This window comes from Eptesicus fuscus, chromosome 6, assembly GCF_027574615.1.
Source record: "Eptesicus fuscus isolate TK198812 chromosome 6, DD_ASM_mEF_20220401, whole genome shotgun sequence".
NCBI lineage: Eukaryota > Metazoa > Chordata > Mammalia > Chiroptera > Vespertilionidae > Eptesicus > Eptesicus fuscus.
The window spans coordinates 17,371,400-17,394,126 of NC_072478.1; the positions used below are offsets into that span (position 1 = coordinate 17,371,400).

General features: G+C 50.9%; 1 protein-coding gene across 2 annotated transcripts; it reads left to right on the forward strand.

Annotated features, from left to right (window-relative positions):
- The first annotated feature begins 4,484 nt into the window (after positions 1 to 4,484).
- LOC114228454 (bone marrow stromal antigen 2) lies at positions 4,485 to 20,095 on the forward strand. Of its 2 annotated transcripts, none has more exons than XM_054717291.1 (5): positions 4,485 to 4,812; positions 5,813 to 5,888; positions 6,153 to 6,234; positions 19,604 to 19,737; positions 19,961 to 20,095. In XM_054717291.1, exons 1-4 carry the CDS (start codon positions 4,510 to 4,512, stop codon positions 19,716 to 19,718), a joined length of 576 nt encoding a protein of 191 aa, XP_054573266.1. In that variant the 5' UTR covers positions 4,485 to 4,509; the 3' UTR covers positions 19,719 to 19,737; positions 19,961 to 20,095. The 2 variants fall into 2 exon arrangements, with proteins under 2 accessions (XP_054573266.1, XP_054573265.1); XM_054717290.1 differs by lacking the exons at positions 19,604 to 19,737; positions 19,961 to 20,095 and adding exons at positions 6,504 to 6,637; positions 6,861 to 7,257.
- The last annotated feature ends 2,632 nt before the right edge of the window (positions 20,096 to 22,727 follow it).

A 22,727-nucleotide genomic window follows, 5' to 3' on the forward strand; every position in this document is an offset into this window, starting at 1 on the left:
GCCTGCCTGGGGGAGGAGGGCTGGGTGCTGAGGAGAAGGTCTTTGGGAGGAAGAGAGAGGAATCTCAGTGAGGAGCTGTTGGGGCAGAAATAGAACAGTGGGGACCAGCTATGTCATCCTGTTAATCTTGTCTGCTAACCGTCACTGTTCTCTTCTGATTAGGTACGTTCTAACCTGGCTGAGAGTTGTTCGCCCAGGGACATGAGGATTAACCTCAGAATGCAGTCCACGCTCCTTTACTGAGAGTTTCCTATCATCTTGGAAAGATAACATCTGGTCCCAGAGGTGCTCTCTCCCACTCGGCCGGCATTATTATAATAAATCTTAATAGCATTAAATTCGGTCTCTGGCTAATAATTGACTCAAGGAGTGACTGGCACCCAGACCCATCTATTGTGGGTTTCAGAGGGAGGGGTCCAGGCAGGAGTGGGGTGACGCTCATGGAGGGGTTGGGGCGAGTTTTGACACCTCATCCCGCCCTGACTCGGCCTTCTTGTTTCTTAGGCCACCTCCTGGACTCACCTGTATGCCTCTGGGTTTCCCTGACCTGGCCAGTCCTGAGGGGCAACACTGTTGTGGGGATGGGACGGATGGGGGGAGGCCAAAGGCCAGGGGGCAGGGGGTGGTTCATGGGGCAGCCTTAGAGGTGGGGAAGCATCAAAGTTGTCCCAAAGCGGCCCCCCGGCCCCCGAAGCCCGGCAGTTCATGAAGTGGGAGGGGGCATCTGTTCTTTGCTGTCATGGTTTCTGGACGGTAACTTTTTCTGGGGTCTTTGTGTTCCACTAAATAAGCATCCCCTTTTAGGGGAACAAACTTACTCTGTAGTTCCTGGAGGATCACTGTGTCAGTCCCAAGCATCTGGGACCCCTTGATGTCTACACCCAGCCTTCCTTGCTCCGGAATATTCCCAGAAACCCACAGGGTTTGGTCAGGTACCACCCACCCGCTGCCTACCCAGCCCTCTTTTCCGATAGATTCATCCTAAAGGACTGTCCACCCTTTCCCCCACCCCCATCAGTGCCTCCTCAGTGCTCAGCATTCTAGCCTTATCTCCTCACACTCTCCTGAGGCTCCTATTCCCCATCCCTTTCCATGGAAACGGAGGTTGTAAGGAGAATGACACCTTGTCTGGGTTCCCCGTCCCCTCCCATGGAAAGTGCAGGGCTGGCCCCGGTGGGTGTGGCTCAGTTGGTTGTGCATCTTCCCAAGCACCAAAAGGTGGCCAGTTCAATTCCTGGTCAAGGCTCATGCCCAGGTTGCAGGCTCCTTCCCGGCTAGGGTGCATGCAGGATCCAGCCAATCAATGTTTTACTCTCACATAGATGTTTCTCTCTCATTCTCTCTCCCTTCCCCTCTTCTTCCTCTCTCTCTAAAAATCAGTTAAGTCCTGGTTGGGTAGCTCAGTTGGTTGGAGTGTCCTCCTGGTTTTCCAAGGTCAGGTTCAATCCTCAGTAAGGGCACAGACAAGAACCAACCAATGAGTGCATAAATAAGTGAGACAACCAAATGATGTTTCTCTCCCTCAATCCCTCTCTAAAATCAATCAATCAATAAAAAAGAAAAAATCAATTTAAAAAAATAAAGGCAGAAAGTGTGGGGCAGGGATTCAGACCTGGATCTGCAGACACACCCAGGCCAGGCATTTGTCGCCAGGTACCTCCCTCCTCCATCCCCCAAATTCTTATTCATCCTGCAGTACCCCACCTCCAGGGAGTCACTTCTCCAAAGTGGAGGGCCACCATCCTGATGGACCCTTCACCCACTCTCTTGGATCCTCACATGCTCCCAATTCCTACCTGTCTGTTATCTTACTTCCTCCATCTTCTCCTGAGATCCTGACTATTGTCCATGAAACTTCCTGTGCATGGCACTGGGGTCAGGACCCTTGCGTCTGCCCAAATTCTGCACGGCCCTCAGGTCCTGCAGTCCCCAATGATGTAGTCAATAGATCCCCCTCTATGGCTCCTGCTGTCCACCCACAGACCCCCAAACACCTTCCCTGCCACACGTTCCCCTGGCCTTTTTGTCCGCCCCCCTCCCCTGCTCACAACTCCCCACCTCCCAGACCATGTCTCTGTGAATGGACCTTGTCAGTTTCCTTCCTGTCTCACTCTGACATTCTAGAACAGGGTTTCTCCACCTCTGCCCAGGCCCGAAACCCTGTGGGTCCCTTACGTCCCATCCTCCAACCCGAACCTCCGAGGCCCCCTAAGGTGACACAGGCCCCCGTGGTGACAAGGACCCCGGATGGAACAACACGGAGATGCCAAAACCAGCTCCAGGACGAACCGAGGCACCAGGAGAACTTAGGCTCCTACCGGAGACGTCCCATCGGGGCCTGCTGGGGACACGGGAGGCCATGTTCCGTTTCCTTAGTAAGACCTCCCCCAACATAACCAAAGGCTGCTGGCTGTGCCTAAATCCCGAACCCCCGTATTACGTGGGCATCGGGACAAATATTTCCTTTGGGCGGAATGCGTCTGAGATCCGTAATTATTCTGTCCAACGCCTGCCGGAAGGCCTCTGTGTGTGGGGACATCAATCCCGCCTTACTCTGGAGGACCTACAGGGGCTGGAACATGCATAGCCCCAGTGAACTACCCCTTGGGGTCCTCCCCATACTTGTCCTCATGCACTCAGGTAACAGAACTGCCTCAAGAGTGTGATGAGTCCCTAAAGAGGTGTTTTGTAGCACCAGAGGGAACTCGGTGGGCGTGCAGCAGTGGAATAGTACCTTGTGCCTTCTCCCCTTCTTTGCTTTCACCAACAGATCCTGGCATATGTATCCTTACTCATATCCTACCACAAGCATACTATTACTCTGGGGAAGGAGGTAGGGAACACTTAAGATTAGAACCTAGAAGGTATAAGTGGGCTCCTGTCCTGGTCCCCCTCCTAGTGGGACTAGGCCTGGCAGGAACTGCCGCTCTAATAACAGGACATCAGAACTACAGAGAGCAAGGACAGCAGGTCGATCAGGACCTCAGCACCCTTGAAAAATCGGTAGGACAGCTAGAAGACTCCTTAAGCTCCCCAGCAGAGCGAGGTAGTCCTGCAGAACTGGAGGGGATTAGATTTATTGTTCCTAACACAAGGAGGCTTGTGCTTGGCACTAGGAGAGGCCTGCTGTTTTCACACAAACCACTCCGGCGTCATCAGAAAGAGTCTAAGTCAGCTTAGGAAACGCCTCTTAGGTCAGGAAGGAAGGAGAAGGACTGAAGGAAATTGATATAAAAACCTGTTCACTTGGTCAGCATGGCTAACTACCCTCTTGTCAGCCATAGCCGGACCTCTGGTCCTCCTGCTCCCCATCGTACTGTTTGGCCCGTGCTTTGCCAAGTGTTTACTCAACTTCATCCAAAGTAGAATACAGGCTGTAAAGCTCAGGGTCCTCCACACCCATTACCAGCAAATCCCCGGGGAAGGAGGGGAGGAGTCTGAATCAGCGATTTGATTCACCATAAAGACCAGTAGGGAATGTTCTGGGCTGCGAACATTGCAAAGCTCCCCCATTGCCTGGAGGCAGGATGCCTTAGGACAGAGGGAGGTGGAGTAAGTCACCGAACAATGGGTCGGTTGGTGTTTAGAGGGAGGTGGCCGTTCAAGCTCCAGACAAGAGTGCCCAGGCATTGCACCTGTGCCCTGAGTTTCTTGGCTGAAATAACTTTTGTCACCTTTGGGTTGTCATTGTAACTGTCCTAACTCCCTCTTGTGGATTCTGAGTACAAATTTGCTGTGACACCTGTGGTCTGCACTGCAGTTCGGCCTTTACCGAGGTGAAGTGCTGCAACTGTAGTCGCTGGCCAGCTTAATAAAGGCTCATAAATTTTGATCTCTGACTCTGATGGTCGTCTCTTGAGAGTCGCCCCATAACAATCCCCATCCTGGTCATGTGGCTGCTGAGTGGCTTTAGGCAGTCGAGGCAGAAGGATATTCCTCCTCCGACACCCTCCATGGCCCCTCGGGTCCCCTGGGACAGCAGCAGGGATGCTGAGTGAGCTCCTGCTGGGTCACTACCCAGAGTGACACCAAAGCCAGCCTCTTGGGTGAGTCCCCGGCCCTGCCCACTCCCACCCCACTCACTTCTCAGCCTCAGTTTCCCCAGCTGGGGACTGGACCACTGATGGTTCTACCTCTTCAGGTCACAGTCCTCAGGTCACAGTCCACAGGCACACAAGGCTGGCATGCCCTAGGCTTCCCGTCACTGCCACTGTCCCCTTCAGGAACCCAGGAGAAGGGCAGGGCCTTACGATGGGGTGTCCTCTCCCACAGGAGCTCATGGGCCAGCAGCCAGCCCAGAAGGGCCAAACCTGTAATGTAGCAGCAACAACACACCTCATTTCTGGAAATGAAAGTGAAAGCTAAACTGTCCTCTTCCTGCAGATGCCAGGATTTGGAAGTTTTCATTGGTCAGCATAGATCCTATGCTAATAAGTGGGCAGCTCCAGCAAGTAGAAAGTTCTAGGTTTCTTTTCAGACTCCCTCTCAGGCTCCCCAGCATCTCTCAGGATGGCACCCACTTCTTGCCGCTACTCCCCTTTGCCCATGGATGAGTTCCCAAAGAAGCTGGGGGGCCGCAAGCTGCCAGGGCGGGTGTGGATTGTGGGGATCCTGCTGGGCCTACTGGTGGTAGGTCTGTCTGTGGCAGTCAGCGTTTTCGCTATCAAGGCCAATAGCCCAGCTTGCAAGGATGGCCTCCGAGCTGAGCAGGAGTGTCGAAAGATCACCCACCTCCTGGAGCAGGAGCTGACCCAGGCCCAGGACGTCTTGCGGGGGACTGAGGCCCAAGCCGCCATTTGTAACCAGACTGTGGTAAGTGACTGCCCCTCCTAGAGAGGCCCTGTGCTTGGGAGGGCTCCCAGGGTCCAGGTGCTTGGGGACCCCCAGGGTCTAGCTGGAGATCGAGATAGACCTGGAAACTGCCCCTAGGCCCCTCCATGGGGAGCCTGAATTTCCACACCAGGGTTTGGGGAGCTATTAACTCCTTCTGGGGTGCCAGTGTGGGACCCCAGAGCACCCAATAAGGGGCCTCAGTATCACCAGTCGCATGTGGATGAATCTGCAAACTCCAGGACACTGGTCTAGGGCAGCTGGGAACTCCCCCTGGGCACAGTCGTAGGGAGGCAGAAATCCCCTCTGGGTTTGGGATGGGGACCCCACCAGACTCTGAAGAAGGCAGGGGGCTTTTTTTTTTCTTTTTTAGTTTTTATTTATTGATTTTAGAGAGAGGAAGGGAGAGAGCGAGAGCAACATTGATTTGTTGTTCCACTAATTGATGCATTCATTGGTTGATTCTCAGTATGTGCCCTGACAGGGATTGAGCCCACAACCTTGTCATATTGGGATGACGATCTTACCAACTGAGCTACGCGGCCAGGGCAAGGCAGGGGCTCTTGATACGTCCACTGCATCCCTAAGAGGCAGCATTTTAACTGGGGTCTTGACATGGGGTCCTTGAAACTCCCACTGGACAACTAACTTGGGTTCAGAAGTCCCACTGTGTTCTGGGCTTGAGGGGACTCTAACTCTTCGTGGACAATAGCCCAGAAGATCTGAAAATCTCTCTAGGCTTTGGGCCAAGAGAGCCTCCAAATTCCTGGGGGGAGGGGCTTGAAACTCCCATTTTGAGGACCACACCCTGGGAGGGTAGGAGACTGGTTCTTCAGGGTGGAGACAGGTTCAGAGAGGGTTGGAAGGAATCCTGAAAGGGGTTTGGGCCTGGAGAGGGGGTCAGGGCCCAGACACAGCAGCCAACCCCAGCAGGGATGAGAGCCCCAGTTTCCAGCACCCTTACTCTTCCACGGCATCCCAGGAGACCCTGAAGATGTCCCTGGAAGAGGAGAAGGCTGGGGGCCACAAGCAACATGAGCTGGTGCAGAAGCTTCAAGGTGAGAAAAACACAGGCCCTGTTCCAGTAAGGGAGTTTGCAGGAGCAGGTCGGGTGTGAAGAGGAGGGAGGGGTAAGGCCTCGGGATTGGGGTCTGGTGAGAGGGACAGGACCCAATCCAGTGGAAGCAGGAAGGGGCGGGCATGCCATACTTCCAAGGTGCACTCGCTCAAATGAGGGCGGGCTAGAGGCGGGGTCCTGTCCCGAGGTGGGGCCAGTTGAGGGGCATGGCTATGGTGCCCACACACTCTCTGTCCCTCCTTAGAGGACATCAAGTCATTGAATCAGTCGCTGCAGGAGAAATCCGCGGAGCTGGAGAAGAAATCCGAGGACCTGGAGCAACTAAGGTCAGGACACCCACCCACCCCAGGCCACCCCCCTTCTTCCTTCCAACCCCAAGACCTAGGATCCCATTGGCTCCGAAAATTCCCATTGCCCTGGGGACAAAGTTGGAGTCCCAGCCTTGGCCCTCCAGTCACCCAACTCTGGGTGGCAACCGGTCCCTCTCCTGCCCAGTGACTTGGTGAGGAAGGAGAGGAGACGTGGAGGGGCTTTGAGCCCAGGACAGTGGAGCCAGACCTGGCAGCCTGCTGAGTTGTCCCCATCTCCACCTCAGAAAAGAGATTGAGACCATGGTCTCTGCCAAGTGCCCCCCCAACTCCGGATTCAGCCTTCGTCTCTCCGTGGTCCCTGTGCTCCTGACCCTGAGCCTCCAGGCCCTGCTGGCCTGAGGTCCCAGGAAGCCTGCAGGTGAGGAGGGGGGCTGGAGAGGGATGGGAGGAGCTAGGGACAGTCAGGGCCTGGGGTGGTGGCCTGCCTGGGGGAGAAGGGCTGGGCACTGAGGAGAAGGTCTTTGGGAGGAAGAGAGAGGAATCTCAGTGAGGAGCTGTTGGGGCAGAAATAGAACAGAGGAGACCAGCTATGTCATCCTATTAATCGTGTCTGCTAACCGTGACTGTTCTCTTCTGATTAGGCAAAGCCATTCTAACCTGGCTGAGAGTTGTATGCCCAGGGACATGAGGATTAACTGCAGAATGCAGTCCAGCCATAACCAATTTGGCTCAGTGGATAGAGCGACTGCCTGTAGACTGAAAGGTCCCAGGTTCGATTCCGGTCAAGGGCATGTACCTTGGTTGTGGGCACATCCCCAGTGGGAGGTATGCAGGAGGGAGCTGATCGATGTTTCTCTCTCATCGATGTTTCTAACTCTTTCTCCCTCTCCCTTCCTCTCTGTAAAAAATCAATTAAAAAAGAAAAGAAAAAAGAATGCAGTCTCCTTTTCTGAGTGTTTCCTATCATCTTGGAAAGATAACAACCTGGCCCCTGATGTGCTCTCTACCACTCGGCCGGCACTATTATAATAAATTTTCTCACACCATTCAACCCCGTCTCTTCTTAACAATTGACTCAAGGAGTGACAGGCACCCAGACCCATCTGTTGTCGATCTCAGAGGGAAGGGTCCAGGCAGGAGTGGGGTGAGGCTCATGGAGGGGTTGGGGTGAGTTCTGTAGCCTCAATCCCACCCTGACTCGGCCTTCTTGTCTCTTAGGCCACCACCTGGACTCGCCTGTTTGCCTCTGGGTTTCCCTGAACTGGCCAGTCCTGAGGGGCAACACTGTTGTGGGCAGGGGATGGTTGGGGGGAGGCCAGGGCCACATGGCAGGGGGTGGTTCATGGGGCAGCCTTAGAGGTGGGGAAGCATCAAAGTTGGCCCAAAGCTGCCCCCCCGCCGCTAAGCCGGGCTGGTCATGAAGTGGGAGGGGGCATCTGTTCTTTGCTGTCATGGTTTCTGGAAGGTCACTTTTTCTTTGGGCTCCACACAATAAGCATCCCCTTTTTGCGGAACGAACTTACTCTGCAGTTCCTGGAGGATCACTGTGTCAGTCCCAAGCATCTGGGACCCCTTGATGTCTACACCCAGCCTTCCTTGCTCCAGAACATTCCCAGAAACCCACAGGGTTTGGTCAAGTACCACCCCACTGCCTACCCAGCCCTCTTTTCCGATGGATTCATCCTAAAGGACTGTCCACCCTTTCCCCCCACCCCCATCAGTGCCTCCTCAGTGCTCAGCATTCTAGTCTTATCTCCTCACACTCTCCTGAGGCTCCTGTTCCCCATCCCTTTCCATGGAAACGGGGGTTGTGAGGAGAAGGACACCTTGTCTGGGTTCCCCGTCCCCTCCCATGGAAAGTGCAGGGCTGGCCCCGGTGGGTGTGGCTCAGTTGGTTGTGCATCTTCCCAAGCACCAAAAGGTGGCCAGTTCAATTCCTGGTCAAGGCTCATGCCCAGGTTGCAGGCTCCTTCCCGGCTAGGGGGCATGCAGGATCCAGCCAATCAATGTTTTGCTCTCACATAGATATTTCTCTCTCCCTTCCCCTCTTCTTCCTCTTTCTCTAAAAATAAGTTAAGCCCTGGCTGGGTATCTCAGTTGGTTGGAGTGTCCTCCCGGTATGCCAAGGTCATGGTTCAATCCTCAGTACAGGCACAGAGAAGAATCAATCAATGAGTGCATAAAGAAGTGAGACAACCAAATGATGTTTCACTCCATCCCTCTCTTTCTAAAATCAATCAATCAATAAAAAAGAAAAATCATTTAAAAAATGAAGGCAGAGAGTGTAACCTTCATGACATTTAAAATATATTTATTATTTTTTATTTGATAAGGCTTTCCATGCAATTTCAAGTATATTAGATCTGTTAAATTTAAAAAGATTTTCTTTAAGAAGAGAGAATAAATTTCTTGTATTACTCCAGGCCCTTGGAGCTTTCCAAGAATCATCTCTGTTAAGGCCTTGAAATTTTAACATGGAAAAAACCATCAAACATATATCTATATATAATACTTTTTATAATTATCTTAAGATATCAACTAGATTTTAAACTAGTTTTTGCATAGAAAAATTTCGTTTGGGATCACAGAATTAATCCTCTTTTTTAATTAGACCAATAATAAGCAACTTATTTTGAATTCCTAATTATTAGAGAAAACACAACATTTTATTTTCTCAAAAATAAGTTCTTATACTTTAGGCATTTAATTACCACAACTATATAATTTCTCCTAATTTAATTTGTACTTTGAACTTTTAAAGCTGGCAGGTCAAATATATTTAGCATTTCTTAGATTAATAACACTTTACATTTTTAAGAAAAATACAAGACATAATCAATTAATAGCTTCAATTCTGTCCTCTAGGTTTTTTTATGAGGCAAATTTAAACTTTACTTTTTATTTGCCAGTAGCTCTGGAAAACCAGGTTTGGTTTATTCGAATGTAAATTACCACATTTTTCAAAGATGGTTCCTGACAGGAAACTAGATTACCTGTCTGCTGGGGGAAGGGCGTCTACCCCTTCCTCTTTTAACAAAGGGCACAGCCAGTTACCTGGGTTACTTAGATCTTTATTTTTTTTTAATTTCTTTATTGATTAAGGTGTCACATATTTGTCCTCATCCCCCCATTCCCATCCCACACCCCTCCCCATGGATGCCCCAACCCCCTGTTGAACTTAACCATTGGATAGGCTCATATGCATGCACACAAGTCCTTCGGTTGATCTCTCCCCCCTCCCCCCACCCTCCCCTATCCTCCCTCTGAGGCCCGATAGTCCGATCCGTGCCTCCTTGTTTCTGGTTCTGTTCTTGTTCCTCAGTCCATGTTGTTCATCATTTCCCCTAGATGAGCGAGATCATGTGTCACTAGAGATATACTTATAAGAACTGAATGTGAGACGAGCAATAATAGTTATGCTGACAGGCAAATGAATCAGTCTGTAGTGAGTTTCTTTCTGGACCAACAGTTCTTTTGAGACCCAATTTCAATGTCCACCGGTTCCTTATGTGTACATGTCAGCACTGACCCCTCAGCTCTGGATGGTGGACAAATGGTGGTAACGGAGGTCCGACTCCCTCTGGTTTGGTCTCGGCCGGACCCAGGGGCACGGCTTCACCCGGACTCAGGGGCACGTGGCCTCACCCAGACCCAGGAGGCGCGTGGCTTCACCCGGGCCCGGGACCCAGCCTCACCCAGATCCAGGGGCACACGGCCTCACCCAGACCCAGGATCCGGCTTCACCCGTACCCAGGGGCGCAAGGCCTCACCCGGACCCAGGGGCGCGTGTCCTCACCCGGATCTAGGGACACATGGCCTCACCTGGACCCAGGGGCGCGTGGCCTCTCCCAGACCCAGGGGCGCGTGGCCTCACCCGGACCTAGGTGCGCAAGGCCTCACCCGGATCCAGGGACACATGGCCTCACCCGGACCCAGGGGTGCGTGGCCTCTCCCGGGCCCAGGGACCCAGCCTCACCTGGGTCCAGGGGAGCGTGGCCTCACCCGGACCTAGGTGCGCGAGGCCTCACCCGGATCCAGAGACACATGGCCTCACCCGGACCCGGGGGCGCGTGGCCTGTCCCAGACCCAGGGGCGCGTGGCCTCACCCGGACCCTGGACCCAGCCTCACCCGGATCCAGGGACACATGGCCTCACCTGGACCCGGGGGTGCGTGTACTTAGATCTTTATAATTAATACATTATGTATCTATATTTCAACAATTTCTTTGAGATTCTAGAGTCAATTATAATTATTTTAAAGCATTTACTTTGGATAAATTCTATAACAGAGAATTTACTGGTTTTCTTGAAGGCCTTAAAAGTTAACTTTTTAACAAGGTTCATTCGAATTTTGAAAACTACTCTTTATTATGGAAATGCCAATCCTGTTACAGCTTGAACCTAGCATGTTGTCTTTTCCTTTTTGGTTCAATTTCACCATTTTTCTTAGGAAAAAAGAACCAGTTCTGGATTTTTCATTTCTGCAGCCCTTGTAGAGAGATTCCAGCTTAAAACCATATCTAATATGTCCAAACATTGGACATTTGCGCACATTTGTTTCAAGCCGGGCTTCTCTCCCCATGAGAACAGAAATTCCAGACACATTTCTAAAAAAAAAATTTTAAGACTTTTTCATGGCGAGAAAGGAAATTTTAATTTAGCATCCTGGGAGAGTGGGCTTCCATAGTGGATCACCACGTTTCTCTTCCTTCCCCCACATCCTGCTTACTTCAGGGAGAAAGTTTCAGCAACAGATCTGACCGAATTACTTTTCATGCTTAAAAGATAGACAGATCTTAAATTTTTTCTTTCTTTTTCACTTTCCGAAGTAATAAATAGCACCCAATTTGGCCAAGATTTGCATTTCCCTGCAAGTTCTTTTATAATTTTTAAATGAAACCTTAAGTAATCTCATTTCGGGAGAGCAGATAGCCTTGCCCTCTCCTGCTACCTTTGAATTTCTCCGCACCAGAAGCGGTTTCAGCAGTGGAGTTTCATTTCTTATTACAGATTTTAAATTCCAAATACAAACTAAGATTTTAATTTGAACAAGAAACCACATTCTTTAAGCATGCAAACCAAAAGTCTATAATAAAGTTTACTTCATATTTATAGCGTAATTCTTCCCCATTAGCCTGGCTGAAAAAGACGTTCCCACCCTACTTACAGATCTCGACTCCGAAGTCAGTCCGTGGGCTTTGTGTGCGGTGAACCTCCCTCACCTTTTTTCGGTGAATTTTCCACACCTTTTCATCGTGTAATTTTTTCCTTCCTTCGCTCTTAGGCGAAAAATGTCTTCTCCTCCAGATGTCCCGAGGTCAGATGCCAGATGTGGGAGCCCCTTTCACATCCCTCATGGTTCAGGGTTCGGGTTCAGGGTTCGGGTTCTGGAGAAGGCCGCACACAAATGAAAAGAAACTAGAAAAGTATTAATTTGGGAAATGGGGGGCCAGGTGGGAGCCCACCTCTAGCAGGAAGACTACTCTAGGCTCTGGTCTTGCTATCCCTTTTATTGAGACTATGGGATACACCCATAGCCCTTAGGCAGGTAATTCCAGTAACAGGCAGATTATCTTATCAGTAAGGATTTACATGATTATTTGGTGGGGAAGTTGCCTCAGTTACCATTGTCTCAATTAGATAGGGAGTGGTTGGCTCTGACCTTTCAGAGCTTCAAGGTTGACGAGCCTTCCACATCTTTCTATTAGTGAGACAATGATCTGTTTCTGGCAAGTCAAGGGCACATGCTCGGGTTGAGTGCTCCATCCCCAGTGGCAGCTGATCAATGATTCTCTCTCAACATTGATGTTTCTAGCTCTCTCTCCCTCTCCCTTCCTCTCTGAAATTAATAAAAATGTATATATTTTTTAAAGTCCTCCAAATTCCTTCCAAAATTCCCACCATCTACATGTCCCGGAGGTTGTGCTTGCACCTTCTCAATTACAGCCTCTGGAACAATGGGCATCTTATCCATCAGCTCCAAGAAACTTCATGGCAATGTCTGGGTCTTGAACTCTCTGTGGGTTAACTGCCAGCCCCCTCGCTTGCAGACATTCCAGCAAAGTGTGCAGCGTGTCCTGCACCAAAGGTGGTCCCCACAGATCACATGATCTCATCAATGCAAGGGGCCCCTTTACTGATGTGGGGAAGGACAGACACAGGTGTCAGCCCACCAGCTCACGACACTGTGGGCCGGGCAGGTAGCCCTGGGGAAGCACTTGAAGGTCCATTATTGTTCCTCCCACACACAGGCAACTTTATCTTGTCACTCAGCAGCCAGGGACAGACTGAAGAGAGCATTTGCTAAGGAAAATGCAGACTGGTACACCCGTAGGATCATGGCCAAGGTGTCTAAGATGGTGGCAGTGTTGGGCAGAGCCACATGGATGGGGGGAGAGGCACCTCCATGTTTAATTCTTCTTAGTCCGTAGGCATCTTCCATGAGCCAACCGGCTTTTTTACAAAAACTGCTGAGGTCCCAGAAACCTCAGCGTATTGCTCTTAGATTCCCCCCAAAAAATAACCCAGAGGACTGGCTGTGAAAAACATGGGTTTATGAGGACTTACAAGTTGAACCGCTCAGTCCCATCAGGCTGCAGAGGGGCACACTGGGGTGTCCAGCCCGTGCTATAGTTTTGCCGCCACCCAGACTTTCCCTGCACCAGGTTTCATGGAGGACAGCAAACAGAAACACAGGACATGCAGGGGAGGGGCGGGCCTGTGTGGGATCAACACTGCAAGCTGTTTTCTTGACTGAGGATCTGGCCAGGCTCCAAGCTCTCACACTCCGCTTACTGGTGGCCTCCACTGTCTTCCCACAAGGTGGGAGGGAAGGTGGAGCATGGGAGGGGTCCATGCTCCAATTTACCATACACAAGCCACACCAGGCCATTAAAAGCACTACGGGCAGGGCATAAGCTCCCCACTCGAACAGTTTTCAGATAGTTCCTCCTATTTGCTTATGCCCTCTACTGCCAGAAGCCAGTTCCAGCATGTCATAATTGCAAGAGTTTCATCAAAAGGTTGATGGAACTTGGGGATTCAACAAAGGCTGAGTCACATATGTTATCACCTGTTGGGAATGGCTGGAGGCATTTCCCCAAATTACCCTGAATAGGATGATTGTTTGCTGCAAGACAGCTCAGGGCATCTTAATCTACATGTTATTGCCTCCTGTTGGCCAAACACCTCAACAGCCTTGGGCTATTCCCCAATCTGACAATGCTTCTGTACCTACCCTTTGAAGTGTATATCTCCACCTTGCCTTAGGACAATTTGTGTTAATAAAAAGCAAGGGGTCCTGAGACAAGGAGAACTTAGCTCTTCAGCTAGGCTCCTCTGACCCCCAATGGAATTATCTTTCGTCTCTGGACTCCTACGTAATCTACACACAGCCTTACTCCAGATTGCTGAACCCTTCTTAATGCTGGAACAAGAACCCTGGCACTCCACCATGGATCATTTATATTGTGTGACAGCCACCACTCTTCACAGGTGTGTAGACTGCCTGCTTCCCAGTTGGCGTTTCTCCTCAGTCCTGCTTGGATCACTCTAACAGGAGGCAGGATTCGCCAACGGAGGGGCTGGAGAGGCTTGCAGAGTCAGACTTTGTAGAACATCATTGCCTGACACGTTCTCTGGCATTGGAGAGATGAAAACTTCATATTCTTGTGTGTTTTTGTTTTTCAAAATACAATCAAAAGTTTATTTAGAGCCCTGGCTTGTTTGGCTCAGTGGATAGAACATCGGCCTGCAGACTGTAGGGTTCCTGGTTCAATTCTGGTCAAGGGAACAGGCCCAGGTTGCAGGCTCCATCCCCAGTGGGCGTGCAGGAGGCAGCCAATAAATGATTCTCTCTCATCATTGTTTTTATCTCTTCCTCTGCCTTCCTCTATAAAGAATATATATATATTTATATATATATATTTATATATATATATTTATATATATTTATATTTATATTTATATTTATATATATATATATATATATATATATATATATATATATATATATAGTTTATTTAGAAGGTCGCAGAGGTAAAAGAAGTGAGCTGTCTAAGAAATGAGCCAGCTGGGCTGCGTGGGCTCAGGAAACAAGTTACAGAAGCAAAAGAAGGGCCCTTGGCACTTAGGAGGAAGAAAGCAAGGATCTATGTGCCCGGAGTGAGGAGAGGGGAGAGGCTCCAGCAGGCTTCAGAGACAGGGCGCTGGGGAAAGAAGAGGGCAGGAAAGCGCAGGTGTGCTTGAGAGTGAAAGCTGCAAAGCCTCATATTCTTTGTATTTATTTAAAATCCTTACGTTTTAGAGAGAGTGGAAGGGGTGAGGGAGGAGAGAGAGAGGGGAGGGAGAGAGAGAGAGAGAGAGAGAGAGAGAGAGAGAGAGAGAGAGAGAGAGAGACATCCATGTGAGAGAGACACATCCCTTCATTGCCTCTCATAAGCGCCCTGACCTGGGCCAGGGATTGTGCCTGCAACCGAGATACATGCCCCTAACCGAGAATTGAACTACAGACCCTTTGGTCTGTGGGCTGACACTCTAACCACTGAAGCAAACCAGTGAGGGCAAGACCTCATATTCTTGCCCAGGTCGGGTGGTTCAGTTGCTTGGAGCATCATCCTATTCACCAAAAGGTTTCATCTATGCTTGGGGATGTATGGGAGGCAATGTTTCTCTCTCACATCGATGCTTCTCTCGATCATCCTCTCTCTTGTCTCAAAAAAAAAAAAAAGAAAAGAAAAAGAAAAAGAAAATCAATCAAAACATATACTCTGGTGAGGATTTTTTAAAAACCAACACTTCGCCCAGCTGATGGTGTGGTTCAATAGTTGACCATCAGTCTAAGAACCAGGGGGTCATGGTTGGATTCCGGGTCAGGGCACAGGCCCAGGTTACAGGCTTGGTCCCCAGTAGGGGCGTGCTGGAGGCAGCCAAGTGATGTTTCTCTCTCATCAATGTTTCTATCTCTCTATCCCTCTCCCTTACTTTCTCCATAAAAATCGATAAAAACATATTTAAATAAATGAATGAATAAATAAAATCTATAAAAGCATATTTTCTGTGAGGGGACTTAAAAAAAAAAGGGCGGGGGGGGTGGATCCTGTCCTGGGAAGGTGTGGGTTTCTTCCCGGCTTGCCACCACTGAAAGCAGGCAGCTGCTATGCCCACATATGCAAGTTTCTCCTCTTGGCTCTTGTGAATTTGAATCCGGCTACACGTCAGTTCTTCAGAATTTGACTCATCCCATTGCTGGGCTCAGAGGGGATATCTGCATCTCTTACCAGGGGCTGAGGGAAGACTGGAGTATCTTGGTTTTCATTCCTACAGTGAATGTGACCCCAATCAGGGCCCTCAAAAACAGGGGTGTGGGTGGCCTGTAGCATTCTCAGCTCCTAAGAATTTGTGGTTCCCCCTCTATAGATTTCTAGGATCCCATTGTTACCGATTCGGAGTTCATGCGCCCGATGCTTCAAAGAAGGCCAATATTCAAAACATCAGAGCTTGGAGTAAGAAATAATTTATTGATCAAGAAGGGGCCACCTGCAGAAGCCTTAAAGCTCCCACAAAGGCATCTCACAAGAGCCCAGAACTCAGGCTTATTTTGTGTCACGGGAAGGGAGAATAGGCAAGAGCTGTGTGACACCTAGGCTCCAACAGGGACCTAAGGAAAAGCACAGAAACTTCTGAATCTCTTTGTCCCCCAGTTCTCCAGGGACCTCTGTTGATCTCATTAGGTCTTGAGGCTCCCACAATATTTGCCAAAAGTTCAAGCTTTCAGCAGAATTTCTCTACTAATTAGCATACCTAGAGCATGACCTGAAGGCCCTGGGAGAAATGCAGGCTAGAAATAAGGGAATCAGAGAGAGCATTTCATTCTGTTACACCAGCTGCTCAGGGAGGCCCCCCTCATTGGGCAAAGCCTCCCTGCAGAATAACATAGTGCCATCGAGAAGGGAGGAGAGCCTTAAACCCCCTGAGCACCAGGCAGGCGCTGCCAGAGGGCAGGGTGTGTGGTAACATTGCTCATTTCTCTGCCTCCTGCAGGTCAGAGAAAAGCCGTTGCCCCAGATCTCATAGCTGCACTAACCATACCTGCATACTTTCCCTGGCCTTTTTCGAGAAGCTGGCTGCTATATCAATAAGGCAGGTGGCGCCCTAACCGGTTTGGCTCAGTGGATAAAGCATCAGCCTGCAGACTGAGGGGTCCTGGGTTCGATTTTGGTCAAGGGCATGTACCTTGGTTGCGGGCACATCCCGAGTGAGGGGCGTACAAGAGGCAGCTGATCAATGTTTCTCTCTCATCGATGTTTCTAACTCTCTGTCCCTCTCCCTTCCTCTCTGATATCAATAAAATATATTTAAAAATGGAAGCTAGGTGTGAATATATTATCACAAACATTCCCTGAATCCGGGGCAACCCTGTTGGCTGGGGTTGTTGTTCTTGTTGGGGGGAGCAGAGTGTACCACCCCAAATATGCCTTTGGAGATACTGCCTGTTTTAAGCTGTTACTTTCGAGAAACAACAGCCTCAGGAAGAACCCTGTCCTTCTCCCTAACTGCCTGAAAGGGAGTTAGAAGAGGACCTGCTCCAGGAGGGGGAGCACATCACAGGCCTCTGTGGTTTAACGTGAACGAGGTGGGAAGGACAGAGAGGACACGAGCAAGGCCCTTTGGATCCAAGTCCCATGTTACAGATGGCCCAGCAGACATCGCTGCTCCCAGTCCATGGACATGGAGCTCCCCCTCTCTAGCTCTGGATGGCACCTAGGCCTCCAGTGCCCCGTCTGCCCTGGGGGTTCCCATGGCACAATATAAATGTGTAATGAAGCTGTCATGTGTAATAACATGTCACCTGCAACCAAGCTGGCTGTTTGTGCCTCTTACCCTGTCTGGTGTTAATTGGATTAGGAGTCTAGCCAGAACAACTAGAAAGGTGGAAGGAAAATGTGTTTTCCACCCCCACACTGTGCTTTGTTTTTCCTGGTATTAAGGGGTCCACTGGCATGGGGGCATCATCAACTTCCTCATCAAAGATCACAACACCCGCCTCTTCCCTCTCATCACTTCCCCTGAGATTCCACCCCCTCCCTGCCAATCAGACGTAGTCACAAGTGCTTGGACCTTAACCTGAGCGAAGCCCAGAAGAATGGTGGCATAACCGATTTACAGGGAAACCCACAGCTTTCTGTTTGCAGGGCCAGGACTAGTGCGAGGGGAGGAAGGCACTTGCCTTGGTTGCAAAATGTAGGGGGGCACGAAAATGTTACTGTTATCATCACCCCCATTTTACAGGCCGTGGGAACGGAGGCAGAGGGGACATTGCTTGCCCAGAGTCCACAGGGAGGCAGGGTGCTCACACACAGCCTTGGCCTCTGACCGCAGTGCGGGTCCCGCGTTGGCCCTATAGTGTGAAGGCTAGCACAGCGCGGCTCAGATAGGTCCGCCTTACCCAGGGCTGTGTCCTGGCACCTGGGGTCCTGGTCTGGGAGGAAGCGCCTGCTCATGGGATGCACATGTTCCTTGGGGACTCTTCAGCACGAGCACCCCCATCCTGGTCATAAGCTGTCGAGGTAGGAGGATATTCCTCCTCTGACACCCTCCACGGCCCCTTGGGTCCCCTGAGACAGCAGCAGGGATGCTGAGTGAGCTCCTGCTGGGTCACTACCCAGAGTGACACCAAAGCCAGCCTCTTGGGTGAGTCCCCGGCCCTGCCCACTCCCACCCCACTCACCTCTCAGCCTCAGTTTCCCCAGCTGGGGACTGGACCAATCATGGCTCTGCCTCTTCAGGTCACAGTCCACAGGCACACAAGGCTGGCATGCCCTAGGCTTCCCGTCACTGCCACTGTCCCCTTCAGGAATCCAGGAGAAGGGCAGGGCCTTACGATGGGGTGTCCTCTCCCACAGGAGCTCATGGGCCAGCAGCCAGCCCAGAAGGGCCAAACCTGTAATGTAGCAGCAAGAACACACCTCATTTCTGGGAAATGAAAGTAAAAGCTAAACTGTCCTCTTCCTGCAGATGCCAGGTTTTGGCCGTTTTTATTGGTCAGCATCGTCCTATGCTAATAAGGGGGCAGCTCCAGCAAGTAGAAAGTTCCAGCTTTCTTTCCAGACTCCCTCGCAGGCTCCCGTGCATCCTTCTGGATGGCACCCTGTTCTTACTGCCGCCCCCCTGTGCCCACGGATGAGTACCCCAAGAAGCTGGAGGACTGCAAGCTGCCTGCGTGGGTGTGGATTGTGGGGATCCTGCTGGGCCTACTGGTGGTAAGTCTGTCTGTGGCAGTAGTCCTTTTGGCTGCCAAGGCCAATAGTCCAGCTTGCAAAGATGGCCTCTGAGCTGAGCAGGAGTGTGGAAACTTCACAGACCTCCTGGAGCGCAAGCTGGGGGTGGGAAGGTGGGGTGGCGGGGAGGGCGGCAGGAGCAGCAGCCAACCCCATCAGTTTCCAACTCCCTTACTCTTCCCAGGCAGCCCAGGTGACCCTGATGATCGCCATGCAAATGGAGGTGGCTGGGGGCCACAAGCAACAGGAGCTGGTGCAGAAGCTTCAAGGTGAGGAACACACAGGCCCTGGCTCCAGTAAGGGAGTTTGCAGGAGCAGGTCAGGTGTGAAGAGGAGGGAGGGGGAGGGCTTCAGAATTGGGGTCAGGGGAGAGCAACGGTTCTCAACCTGTGGGTCACGACCCCTTTGGGGGTCGAACGACCTTTCACTGAGGTCGCCTAAGACCATTGGAAAACACAGATATTTACATAACGATTCATAACAGTAGCAAAATTTACAGTTATGAAGTAGCAACGAAACTAATGTTATGGTTGGGGGTCACCACAACATGAGGAAGTGTATTAAAGGGTCGAGGCATTAGGAAGGTTGAGAATCAATGGGGGAGAGGCACAGGACCCAATCCAGTGGAAGCCGGAAGGGGCGGACATGGCAGACTTGCAAGGTGCACTCACTCAAATGAGGGCGGGCTAGAGGCGGGGTCCTGTCCGGAGGTGGGGCCAGTTGAGGGTGCTGACACACTCTCTGTCCCTCCTAAGAGGAAATCAAGACATTGAATCAGGAGCTGCAGGACAAATCCGTGGAGCTGGAGAAGAAATCTGCGGAGCTGGAGCAACTAAGGTCAGGACACCCACTCACCCCAGGCCACGCCCCGTCCTCTTTCCAACCCCAAGACCTAGGATCCCCTTGGCTCTGAAAATTCCCATTGCCCTGGGGACAAAGTTGGAGTCCCAGCCTTGGCCCTCCAGTCACCCAACTCTGGGTGGCAACCGGCCCCTCTCCTGCCCAGTGACTTGGTGAGGAAGGAGAAGAGACGTGGAGGGGCTTTGAGCCCAGGACAGTGGAGCCAGACCTGGCAGCTTGCTGAGTTGTCCCCATCTCCACCTCAGAAAAGAGACTGAGACCATGGTCTGTGTCAAGTGCCCCCCCAACTCCGGATTCAGCCTTTGTCTCTCCGTGGTCCCTGTGCTACTGACCCTAAGCCTCCAGGCCCTGCTGGCCTGAGGTCCCAGGAAGCCTGCAGGTGAGGAGAGGGGGTGGAGAGGGATGGGAGGAGCTAGGGACAGTCAGGGCCTGGGGTGGTGGCCTGCCTGGGGGAGGAGGGCTGGGCACTGAGGAGAAGGTCTTTGGGAGGGAGAGAGAGGAATCTCAGTGAGGAGCTGTTGGGGCAGAAATAGAACAGTGGGGACCAGCTATGTCATCCTATTAATCGTGTCTGCTAACCGTGACTGTTCTCTTCTGATTAGGTATGTTCTAACCTGGCTGAGAGTTGTAGGCCCAGGGCCATGGGGATTAACCTCAGAATGCAGTCCACGCTCCTTTACTGAGAGTTTCCTATCATCTTGGAAAGATAACAACCTGGTCCCAGAGGCGCATTCTCCCAATTGGCTGGCATTATTATAATAAATCTTCACATACCATTCAACCCGTCTCTTCCTAATAATTGACTCAAGGAGAGACAGGCACCCAGACCCATCAGTTGTGGGTTTCAGAGGGAGAGGTCCAGGCAGGAGTGGGGTGAGGCTCATGGAGGGGTTGGGGCAAGTTCTGTAGCCTCAATCCCGCCCTGACTCGGCCTTCTTGTCTCTTAGGCCACCACCTGGACTCGCCTGTTTGCCTCTGGGTTTCCCTGGCCTGGCCAGTCCTGAGGGGCAACACTGTTGTGGGGACGGATGGGTGGAGGCCGGGGCCAGATGGCAGGGGGTGGTTCATGAGGCAGCCTTAGAGGTGGGGAAGCATCAAAGTTGGAAGCATCAAAGCTGCCCCCCCCCTCCAAGCCGGGCAGGTCATGAAGAGGGAGGGGGCATCTGTTCTTTGCTGTCATGGTTTCTGGACGGTAACTTTTTCTGGGGTCTCTGGGTTCCACACAATAAGCATCCCCTTTTGGGGGAACGAACTTACTCTGCAGTTCCTGGAGGATCACTGTGTCAGTCCCAAACATCTGGGACCCCTTGATGTCTACACCCAGCCTTCCTTGCTCCAGAACGTTCCCAGAAACCCACAGGGTTTGGTCAAGTACCACCCCACTGCCTACCCAGCCCTCTTTTCCAATGGATTCATCCTAATGGACTGTCCACCCTTCCCCCCACCCCCATCAGTGCCTCCTCAGTGCTCAGCATTCTAGCCTTATCTCCTCACACTCTCCTGAGGCTCCTGTTCCCCATCCCTTTCCATGGAAACGGGGGTTGTGAGGAGAAGGACACCTTGTCTGGGTTCCCCGTCCCCTCCCATGGAAAGTGCAGGGCTGGCCCCGGTGGGTGTGGCTCAGTTGGTTGTGCATCTTCCCAAGCACCAAAAGGTGGCCAGTTCAATTCCTGGTCAAGGCTCACGCCCGGAAAACACAGATATTTACATTATGATTCATTAACAGTAGCAAAATTACAGTTATGAAGTGGCAACAAAAATAATTTTATGGTTGGGGGTCACCACAACACGAGGAACTGTATTAAAGGGTTGGGGCATTAGAAAAGTTGAGAACCACTGCTGTAGAGTCTGTAATATACCTAAGACCCCCGATACCTGCCTCTGGTGTGGGCAGGCTCATCAACTAGATCCTCGGTTATGGGATCAGGTGTCAGGCAAGCTACAAGGAGAGCTTTTGGCTTTCCCATTTGGGCAAGATCAGCAAGGTAATGGGATACATGAACCGCTCTCCTTTAATACCTTTAAAAAAATAAAGAAAAGTGTTAGAGAAAATGGGGCTAACAGTCCGTTTACAAAAGAACTCCTTAATGTCTTGTCTGAAAATTACCATATCATGCCATGGGACTGGCAGATTTTGGTTAAAACGACTTTAGATGCCAGTCAATATCTATTATGGAGAGCAGGATATGATGAGATCTGTGAACAGCAGGCTAACAAAAAAAAATCTAGTGGGCGCCGGTCACGTTATGACCCCAATGCTACAGGGTCAAGGACCATACGTTAATGTACAACAGCAATGGAATCTGCACCCTCAAGTATTTACCCAACCTCTGGCCTGGAAGCGGATTCTGGAAGGCCGAATTCAGCAAGGCTTGTTTGTTAATGTTCACCAGGAATTTTATGTTGACTTTGTAGACAGTGGATTTCCCATCTTAGGGCAGATGGGAAATCCACTGTCTACTCGCTCCAAGCAGCTACCACTGGGAGCTCAGGACTGGACTTACTCCAACAGAATTGATTCTACAGGAAGGGGACGACCCTAAAAGGGTCCCTACAGGGACTTGGGGGCCACGGCCACTGGGCGTGGTAGGCATTATTTTGGGAAGCTCCAGCCTTAACTCAAAAGGAGTCACTGTAATGCCAGAGTTGTCGATAGTGATTACCAGGGAGAAATACAGGTCTCATCACAGGCAAGGGGTTGCATATTTTCCCCTCACACACTAAGATCCTGCAACTCTTGTTACTACCATATTGGGTCCAGAACACTCTAGGGAAGGAGAGAAATCTAGGGGGGTTGGTAGTACTGGAGAGCCAGGGGTTTATTGGAATCAGTCCCAAGAGAACAGCCCTCCTCACGCTTGAAATCCAAGGGTTAAATATTCACCAGATTCCTAGCTCCTGGGGCCGATTGCACTGTACTTAGTCATCTCGATTGGCCTTCGTCATGGCCCACAGTGAAGCAAGGTAAGAAGATAGTGGGAATAGGAGAAGTTTCCCAGACATTACAATGTTCTCGGCCCATACGCTGTAAAAGGGCCAGATGGGCACAAGTGGCTGCATGCAGCCCCTAATCTTACAGATCCCAGTCAATTTGTGGGGAGGTGATCTCCTTTCACAGTGGGGTTAATGTTATAGACGCCTTTTTAGGAGTGGCCACTGTGGTTCTACTTCCCCTACCCTTGACTTGGTTAAGCCAAACCCCTATTTAGGTACAGCAGTGACCCCAAAAGGGAGAAAAATTATAACAAACCCATCTATTAGTAAAAGAACAATTGGGTTTAGGACACACAGACCCTCCAACAGCCCCTGGAATTCCCTATTTTCATAATCCCCCCCCCCCCAAAATCTAACAAATGGCGGCTCTTACAC